This window comes from Mizuhopecten yessoensis, unplaced genomic scaffold, assembly GCF_002113885.1.
Source record: "Mizuhopecten yessoensis strain PY_sf001 unplaced genomic scaffold, ASM211388v2 scaffold2497, whole genome shotgun sequence".
NCBI classification, from domain to species: Eukaryota; Metazoa; Mollusca; class Bivalvia; order Pectinida; family Pectinidae; genus Mizuhopecten; species Mizuhopecten yessoensis.
The window spans coordinates 46,340-56,795 of NW_018404575.1; the positions used below are offsets into that span (position 1 = coordinate 46,340).

At 40.1% G+C, this 10,456-nt stretch overlaps 1 protein-coding gene across 1 annotated transcript; it reads left to right on the plus strand.

The window, feature by feature from the left end:
* Nucleotides 1-9,309: 9,309 nt before the first annotated feature.
* LOC110446063 (putative metallocarboxypeptidase ecm14) lies at nt 9,310-10,244 on the plus strand. Its single transcript, XM_021491023.1, has 2 exons — nt 9,310-9,475; nt 10,039-10,244. Exons 1-2 carry the CDS (start codon nt 9,310-9,312, stop codon nt 10,242-10,244), a joined length of 372 nt encoding a protein of 123 aa, XP_021346698.1.
* The last annotated feature ends 212 nt before the right edge of the window (nt 10,245-10,456 follow it).

The window sequence follows — 10,456 nt, forward strand, 5'->3', positions numbered from 1 at the left end:
CACACACAAGTAAGGACATACCGGCCCCCTTCACCTTGAGAAGTTAAATAATTAAACGCTAGTGTTGTTCTGGAACCTTCTTTTCAAAAAAGTAGGGGTGGGTGGGTNTACTGATCATCATATCACCATGCCTTATGGCTTAATATCATCGTATACGTGTATTTCAACTGTATACAGACGTACGATACGAATCAATACATACCGTGCTTACTCAACCGGGCTTTTGCTTGGAATCGCATCAGTGATATAACTATGCACTTTTGAGGAGAATATAGTGATACCCGATTTTAAGTTTGATACATTTGTTGTTTAATGTTCTTGAAAATCTACCTGAAGTTAATAAGTACTCTTGTAATTAACTTAAATGGGGTGAATGTTGACATGCTAAAAATAACACACACGCCAATTCACAGCATGTGTCACATAGCTCGTAGCACCCATTACACTGTGTGTGTGCACGCGAATCCATAGAGGTGTGTGCATACATAAGGTAAAACAAGGAGCGTGACATCCGTGTCTTACCAACACATCTCATTGAAAAAACTGTGTCATTGTTAAACTGGATAACAGAATTGATGCAATGTATCTGGTTTCCGTGACCTGACAACATTATTCAGCAGTTTCAAGCCCTTTAATCATGTGCCTCTTTTGTGGATAATATTTTCAATATATTTGTCTATCAATGGTACATATATAATAACAATTCAAGCATTTTGTTTACAGGACGAAGAATACACAGAGGAAATCTATGGAACTACAACTGTTCATAAAGAAGGGGAAATGGGCTTGTCCTATATAGTATTAGACCACCGGAACACTCTGCAGAGACACGTCGCCAAACATGGAGTAAGACAATGGAAATACAACGTATGCTACAAAGAGTTCACAAGAAAGGATAAAATAACCAGATACATCAAATCCCAAGGTAAACCAACACACACCTATTGTAGGAAATTGTTTGGACGGGCCGACAAGTATCAACAGCACGTTAAGACCCATAACGTGAGTTAGACGATTGGTGATAAAGCAAGCCACGAGAAGATCATTAGATGTTTCTAATGGCGGTCAAACAAAAGTAACAACTGAAGAAAGTGTACCAAAACTAAATGAAGAAAATAACACAAACTATGGATGTACAACCATTATTTTTTCAAATGCGACCAAGCAAAAAGCAAATACAATACCAATTGTTGCTTCCGTAGACGACTAAAACGGAGAAAACTACAACTGGGTCAACTTTGACAGGTAATTTTGAATCTGGAGAATGTGGTTCTTTCAAAGTCATGATCATGTCCATGCAGGGAGTTGTAAAAGTTGATACCATGTTCCTTTTGAAACATAAATATGACGACATCAAAAATGAATTAGACAATCTCTCCTCCAAGGGGTTGTCAAATGTTATCACTCTATTCAGGTTCAGTTTTCGAAACCCAAAAGGGAGATCGTGGAGCGCGTCATACTGCACTATAGATAAAATGCCAGATTAGTCTCAATCCCGAAAACCTGGACAACGGCATGAACGAGTCCATCAAAAAGATATATCCCTCTTTCCTATAATATCAGAGACAGGGAAGTAACTGGAATCTCGACAAGGTTCTCAAAACTCAAATACATATAGTCCGTTACCAACCCATGCAGGCCTCTAGTTACATCTCTTCCGATTGAGTTGAGAACTAAACAAGCCATCGTCAGTGTCTAAACTAACGACAAGAAATGTGTCATGTTGTCGGTGTTGGCTGTATACATTCGGCCAAAAATCATCCCGAGCGCGTCAGTAAATAAAAAAATCAAGAGATCGAGCTCAATTTCACAGGAATCTCATTTCCTGTGTTCATGGCCGACATACCCAAGTTTTAGACAGAAAAAAAAACATATCCGTCTAAGACATGGAGTATGAAAATTGTTTCCCATGCACGTCACTAAACAGCGGTTTGATAGGCACGTCGACTTGCTCATAATAGCCAACCGAAAAAGTCGCCTTACTATTGGATGAAAAACGCGGATCGGTACATAGAGAGTCGAACTTCCTAAATAGAATGACATATGGTTATTCTACAAAGACTTCAGGAAACAAATAAATGCGCCATACATCATCTATGCCGATTTCGAATCGTTTCAAGTACCAATATTCGGATGTTGTAAAGACCCGAATGTAAAATACACAAATAAACGACGCAGCACGTGCATTCCTGTAGTATTTCACAATTTGACGATTCACACCTTATCATACAGTCCATAGAGAAAAAGTCCAAAACAAAGAGAATATTTGCGTACCAAACATTATGGAGAAATATATATATATCTCCTTCTCATTTGGGTGTATGGATATAGTCGATATCTTGCTCCAAACCTCTTTTGATAAACTGATGATTAATCTGGTTAAAGAAGAAAGTGTAAAGTCTAAGCATATGGCCCTACATTTCGGCAAAGACCATCTCGATTTGTTGTTGCAGAAACAAGTATACCCATGCGATTATTTTGACGGACCTCATAGGTCTCATGAAACATACCTTCCACCACAACAATTGTTCCATAGTAGTTTGTCTGGAGAAAGCATCACACAAGAGGCATACGACCACGATCAGTCTGTCTGGAACAGTTTTCAGATAATGAATTTCGGCAAATATTCTTACTTCTGTGTTCTATCAGATACATTGGGCATAGCTGACGTCTTTGTCAATCCGTACGGTCTCGATTCAGCTCACGTTTACAAGTCTCCGGGCATAGTATGATGATAACCAATCAACATGCCGAGGCCAGCAACAGGTATATCCCCGGGTACGACCCTAGCAAGGATAATGAGTGCATCACATATTTAGACGCAAATAATCTGTATGGCTTGGTTATGTCAAAATCCCTACCGACTCACGACTTTTGTTGGCTAAACGATATCGAAAGAAAAACAATTGACGTTGCGAAAGGTTCGGACGATTCGCCCGAGACGTTTTAGTCCCATATAGACTTCAACACGGAGAGTAGAAAGATAACATAAAACTAGTTCGAAAAGGATTTCTACAAGTTGATGAACAACAGCGTCTTTGAAGAGACCATAGGGAACCTGAGAAAGCCAGTGGGCGTAAAACTAGTAAATAGTGTAAAGCGAGCTCAGAAACTCAAACTGCAAACCATGATTCCGCACCTTTAATATATTATCAGACGACATCATGGCCATGCACACTTGATTATACTTGAATCGACCTATCTACGTAGTCTTTGTCATCCTAGACATCTTGAAAACCTTGATGTATGATTTCCACTACAACTACGTCAAGGGAAAGTATGGAGAAAAAGCAACTCTTCTGTTCACTGACACCGATATTTTGACAGAAGACGTCTACGAGGACATGCTACAGGACCACCACCTAATAATATGACAAAAACATCATACATACAGTGTTGCTAAACAGAAAGTCTTGGGAAAGATGAAAGACGAAACATTTGGAAACGCGGTCCATGTCTTCATAAAATTAAAAATTAAAATGTATGCCTACGTCTACGACATAACATCTACGAAAGAGATAGACGGGGAGGTACACGAAATCACAACACACGTCGAGACTAAAAGAGCCAAAAGCATCAAGATAAATGTCAGTAAGAAACATGCTCGGTTCGAAGAATACAAGCAGTGTTCCTTTGACCGGAAAGTACACAAATCAAACATGACGCAGATCCAGATTTACAACCACAATGTGGGCAACGTCAACATTTACAAAATTTGGCTGTCACCCTTCGGGATACCGTCGCAGTTAGATCAGGATTTGTTAACCCCTGCAATAGAAATCTTGTCATAATTGACGACATCAACATCGAATCAAAGTTATTTGTGGAGGGAAGCCATCATAGTAATTTCGTTTTCGCCATCACACAAAATCGGTATTATAACAAAGATCCTACACAGAGGAGGAATTGCCACTACCTGGTATTGTTCAATAACCCTATCGACAAACAGGACGTCATGACTCTGGGTAGGCAGATGTACCCAGAAAATGTCCAACATTTAATGAGACACTTCAAAGAAGCTACCAGTCAACTGAACGGATATCTCCTCGTCGATTTGAAGCAGTCGACACCATAATCAGCACGAATGTGCAGTGAAGTATTCAAGAACCAGCCTATAAAAGGTGCGGATATGGGATTGGAAAGTTGTTTCACACACAGCACTCCGACAAGACATACGCATTCTACGAATCTGTCAGTGATTGAATAACCAAGAACAAACATAGCCAGAAAACATTCTTTGTAACGTTTTCGACAGGAGGACGTAGTGAAAGAAATGCCTTCATGTGGCGACTGTGGTCTGATGTTTGACAATTGGCTCGATCCGCAGAAGCATTTAACACGATGATATCCGGATAATATTACCCGTAAAAGAAAACTAGACTAGGAAGAAGTCCCAAGTCCGGCAAGGAGACAGAGGTCGGATATTTTCGATGGCCCCGATATCTCAGACGCTGAGAAGGATTCAGAAGAGGGGGAATACTTCAACGAGATACGCCAAAGAGCAAATGCCAACAACACGAAATGGTGTGAGAAGGTAGAAAGAATATGAGGAGAATGTACACTGAAAGAAAGACGCTGTAAGTAAGGCTGATAACAAAATGCAAGAAGAAGATATGATGGAGTGTCTCAATTTATATGGGAGAACAGTCAACACTATTTTACAGCTAAGAGATGGTGAAATAGACACAAAAAACATGCAGCATGTGGAGAGGTACATGCGAAGCGATTACAAAACCCTCCTTGTCATACGCATGTTTCTAAGGATATACAGACACCAGGTACAAGAACATTTGTATGATGATGATGATGGTGATGATGATAAACCCGCAGATGAGGACAATGAATATGAAGAGGAGGACAGTGCCTCCGGCGACGACGTGTGATGTTTCTCCCGACCCGACAATCTGTATAGATTCGAATGAAAGGCCGGGAAATAGTCATCAGCAAATATAGGACAAGGAAATGGTTACAACACAGGAAGCATACAGAACAGAACAGTCGTTATTAGGATTGATGACCAATGGTGTGCCGATCTTATGGATATGGTACCAATCTGGAATGACAATGAGGGATATTCCTGTGTTCTTGTGGTCATCTATGTGTTCTCCTAGATCTTGTGGACAATGGTTAAGAAAGCGGTGTCTCTTACCAGCGCCGTTCGTGACATGCATAAGGAGGGGAGACAACCGAGAAGGATTTGTACCGACAAAGGGCAATACTGTTAGGCCAGAGGGGTTCAGGTGATCCTCCGACAGCATGGCATCAGACACCTGTTCGTAGAGACCGAGTTAAAAACAGCAGTCACTGAAAGGGTATTGAAAACAATCAATACTCGCATGTACAGGTATTTCACACACAGAAGAAACTATGAATGTTTGGAAGAACTCAAATTGTTTGCCGATAGTAACAACAATAACTACCATAGCACTAACGGCATGGCTCCATCAAAGGTCTTTAAGGCAACGACACCTCTGTCTGGTGGAGAATTTACGAATTTAAGATGTTTGTCTACATACGACGAAGGTTGTGAGAAATTCGTTTAGGTTCATGATTGACAGATTGACACATCTCCGTAACCCATTTAGCCGTGAATACGACGAGATGTGGACGGGTGAAATATCTGCCGTGGCAGAAAGGATATTGCGAAGTGGACTACCCGTATATAGGGTTAAAGACTATGACACATGGTGCGCACAGCTGTGCGATTAAACAATCGTTCGTCCCGTTGTGCGCTTCTTTCCGAACACATGTGAGATTTGGTACAATTGGTTGAACAACATTACGGAAGGAAGAAAATTCGGAACTCTCGTATAGAATAAGAAACACTATATATATATGTATATATATATATAGTTCTCATCAAATTAATTAGGATTATGTTAAATTGTACAATACATGTTACATGTACACAGCATAACAGTGACCGTTATACTGTCAATAATGGGTTTATCTCCCAGGTAACAGAACAGGCAAATAACATTTTGATTATTGACAGGAGTTTTACCTAGCATGTGTCTAACAAAGACAGCTGATATGTGATACCGTATGACAGTTATGAAAACACAACTGGACGTTAAGTATTTGGTATTTGCATTCGGTTTGGTCTATAGCTCCTCTTTATCTGGTTTTCACACTTTCGCAAGTTACGTAAATGCCCCGGGTTGAGAAAACTAAAGTACAGGTACAAAGTGGCTATATTTTCCTGGATACGTGACCATGTCGATATGTTTTATTTTAAATATGTCGATTTGTAATCTATTTGATGCCTCTTATAATGCAAAACGAGAAACTGCCATAAGATAACGTGACGCATACTATTCAACCCAAATGAAAGCATATGGCATTCACAGACCCGATAGGGAACGCATATGGCATTCACAGACCCGATACAGAGAATTGCTAGAACATGCATACCCCTTAATATACTGTATATAGATATGAACCTGGGCTTGATATGTGTCATCGTATTATCATCTCAGGGTTTTTAATTACACAAATGTATACAAAACAATATCTGAGTCTTGTTAACAAGGACAAGAACCTTGTTAAAACAAGTACATTGTAAATATTTTTGTTTTTATTTGAATACAAATGTTTAACACACACCTGATATACTGACTACAAAAGTCGGTCGTTTTACTGTACGGTACATGCACGTTGTACTGTCTACTGAGGTCGGTAGTCTTTCTGTATAAACACATTGTACTGAAATTTGAAACGAAATTAACATGCTCGTGTATACAATACTTTGCTCAATTTCTTTATAACATATTCTGTCTGTACGGTGTTTTCACATTGTGCTGACAACACGTACCAAATTTCTACGGAATCAATATATTTAAAAAAAGGGAGATCGTGGAGCGCGTCATACTGCACTATAGATAAAATGCCAGATTAGTCTCAATCCCGAAAACCTGGACAACGGCATGAACGAGTCCATCAAAAAGATATATCCCTCTTTCCTATAATATCAGAGACAGGGAAGTAACTGGAATCTCGACAAGGTTCTCAAAACTCAAATACATATAGTCCGTTACCAACCCATGCAGGCCTCTAGTTACATCTCTTCCGATTGAGTTGAGAACTAAACAAGCCATCGTCAGTGTCTAAACTAACGACAAGAAATGTGTCATGTTGTCGGTGTTGGCTGTATACATTCGGCCAAAAATCATCCCGAGCGCGTCAGTAAATAAAAAAATCAAGAGATCGAGCTCAATTTCACAGGAATCTCATTTCCTGTGTTCATGGCCGACATACCCAAGTTTTAGACAGAAAAAAAAACATATCCGTCTAAGACATGGAGTATGAAAATTGTTTCCCATGCACGTCACTAAACAGCGGTTTGATAGGCACGTCGACTTGCTCATAATAGCCAACCGAAAAAGTCGCCTTACTATTGGATGAAAAACGCGGATCGGTACATAGAGAGTCGAACTTCCTAAATAGAATGACATATGGTTATTCTACAAAGACTTCAGGAAACAAATAAATGCGCCATACATCATCTATGCCGATTTCGAATCGTTTCAAGTACCAATATTCGGATGTTGTAAAGACCCGAATGTAAAATACACAAATAAACGACGCAGCACGTGCATTCCTGTAGTATTTCACAATTTGACGATTCACACCTTATCATACAGTCCATAGAGAAAAAGTCCAAAACAAAGAGAATATTTGCGTACCAAACATTATGGAGAAATATATATATATCTCCTTCTCATTTGGGTGTATGGATATAGTCGATATCTTGCTCCAAACCTCTTTTGATAAACTGATGATTAATCTGGTTAAAGAAGAAAGTGTAAAGTCTAAGCATATGGCCCTACATTTCGGCAAAGACCATCTCGATTTGTTGTTGCAGAAACAAGTTTACCCATGCGAATATTTTGACGGACCTCATAGGTCTCATGAAACATATCTTCCACCATAACAATTGTTCAATAGTAGTTTGTCTGGAGAAAGATCACACAAGAGGCATCCGACCACGCCCAGTCTGTCTGAAACAGTTTTCAGATAATGCATTTCAGCAAATATTCTTACCTCGGTGTTCTATCAGATACATTGGGCTTAGCTGACGTCTTTGTCAATCCGTACGGTCTCGATTCAGCTAACGTTTACAAGTCTCCGGGCCTAGTATGACAAGCGGCACTTAAAATGACGGGCGTTCAGCTCGAACTCCTGGCAGAAATCAATGTCCATTTGTTTATCGAGAAAGGCCTCCGCGGTGGTATAGTTATGATAACGACTATTGTTGGCTAAACGATATAGAAAGAAAAACAATTGACATAGACCTCAACACGGAGAGGAGAAAGATGACCTAAAACTAGTTCGAAAAGGATTTCTACAAGTTGATAAATCACAGCGTCTTTGAAGAGACCATGGAGAACCTGAGAAAGCCAGTGAGCGCAAAAACCAGTAAATAGTGTAAAGCGAGCTCATAAACTCAAACTGCAAACCGTGATTCCACGCCACAATATATTGTCAGACCTCATGGCCATGTATACTTGTTTATACTTGAATCGACCTATCTAGGTAGTCTTTGTCATCCTAGACATCTTGAAAACCGTGATGTATGATTTCCACTACAACTACGTCAAGGGAAAGTATGGAGAAAAAGCAGCAACCATTCTGTTCACTGACACCGATATTTTGGCATATGATGTACAGACAGAAGACGTCTACGAGGACATGCTACATGACCACTACCTGATAATATTACAAAGAACACCATATAGACAGTGTTGCTTACACGAAAGTCTTGGGAAAGATGAAAGACGAAACATTTGGAAACGCGGTCCATGTCTTCATAACATTAAAAAGTAAAATGTATGCTTACGTCTACGACATAACATCTACGAAAGAGAGATAGACGGGTAGGTGGACGAAATCGCAACACGTCGAGACTAAAAGAGCCAAAAGCATCAAGAGAAACGTCATTAAGAAACATGCTCGGATCGAAGAATACAACCAGTGTTCCTTTGACCGGAAAGTACACAAATCAAACATGACGCAGATCCCGATTTACAACCACAATTTGGACAACGTCAACATTTACAAAATTTGGCTGTCACCCTTCGTGATACCGTCGCAGTTAGATCAGGATTTGTTCATTAACCCCTGCAATAGAAACCTTGTCATAATAGACGACATCATCACCGAATCAACAAGTTATTTGCGGAGGGAGGCCATCATAGTAACTTCGTTTTCGCCATCACACAAAATCTGTATTACAACAAAGATCCTACTCAAAGGAGGAATTGCCACTACCTGGTATTGTTCAATAGCCCTATCGACAAACAGGAAGTCATGACTCTGGACAGGCAGATGTACCCAGAAAATGTCCAACATTTAATGAGACACTTCAAAGAAGCTACCAGCCAACTGAACGGATATCTCCTCGTCGATTTGAAGCAGTCGACACCAGAATCAGCACGCATGCGCAGTGAAGTATTCAAGGACCAGCCTATACAAGGTGAGGATATGGGATTGGAAAGACGTTTCACACCCAGCACTCCGACAGGACATCCGGATTCTACAAAATTGTCAGTGATTGAATAACCAAGAGCAAACATAGCCAGAAAACATCCTTTGGACAGTTTTCGACAGAAGAACGTAGTGGAAAAAATGCCTTCGTGTTGCGACTGTGGTCTGATTTTTGACAATATGCTCGATCTGCAGAGGCATTTAAAACGATGATATCCGGAGAATATTACCCGTAAAAGAAAACTAGACCAGGAAGAAGTCCGAAGTCCGGCAAAGAGACAGAGGTCGGATTTTTTCGATGGCCCCGATATCTCAGACACTGAGAAGGATTCAGAAGAGGGTGAATACTTCAACGAGATACGCAAAAGAGCAAAGGCTAACAACACGAAAATGGTGTGAGAAGGTAGAAAAAATATGAGGAGAATGTACACTGAAAGAAAGACCCTGTAAGTAAGGCTGATAACAAAATGCAAGAAGAAGATATGATGGAGTGCCTCAATTTATATGAGAGAACTGTCGAAATTTGTTTACAGCTAAGAAATGGTTAAATAGACACAAAAACCAAGCAGCCTGTAGAGAGGTACATGCGAAGCGATTACAAAACCCTTCCTGTCATACGCATGTCTCTAGGGAAATACAGACACCAGATACAAGAACATTTGTATGATGATGATGATGACGATGATGATGATGATGAACCCGCAGATGAGGACAATGACTATGAAGAGGAGGACACTACCTCCGGCAACGACGAGTGATGTTTCTCCCGACCCGACAATCTCTATAGATACGTATGAAAGGCCGGGAAATAGTCATCAGCAAATATAGGACAAGGAAATGGTTACAACACAGGAAGCATACAGAACAGAACAGTCGTTATTAGGATTGATGACCAATGGTGTGCCGATCTTATGGATATGGTACCAATCTGGAATGACAATGAGGGATATTCCTGTGTTCTTGTGGTCAT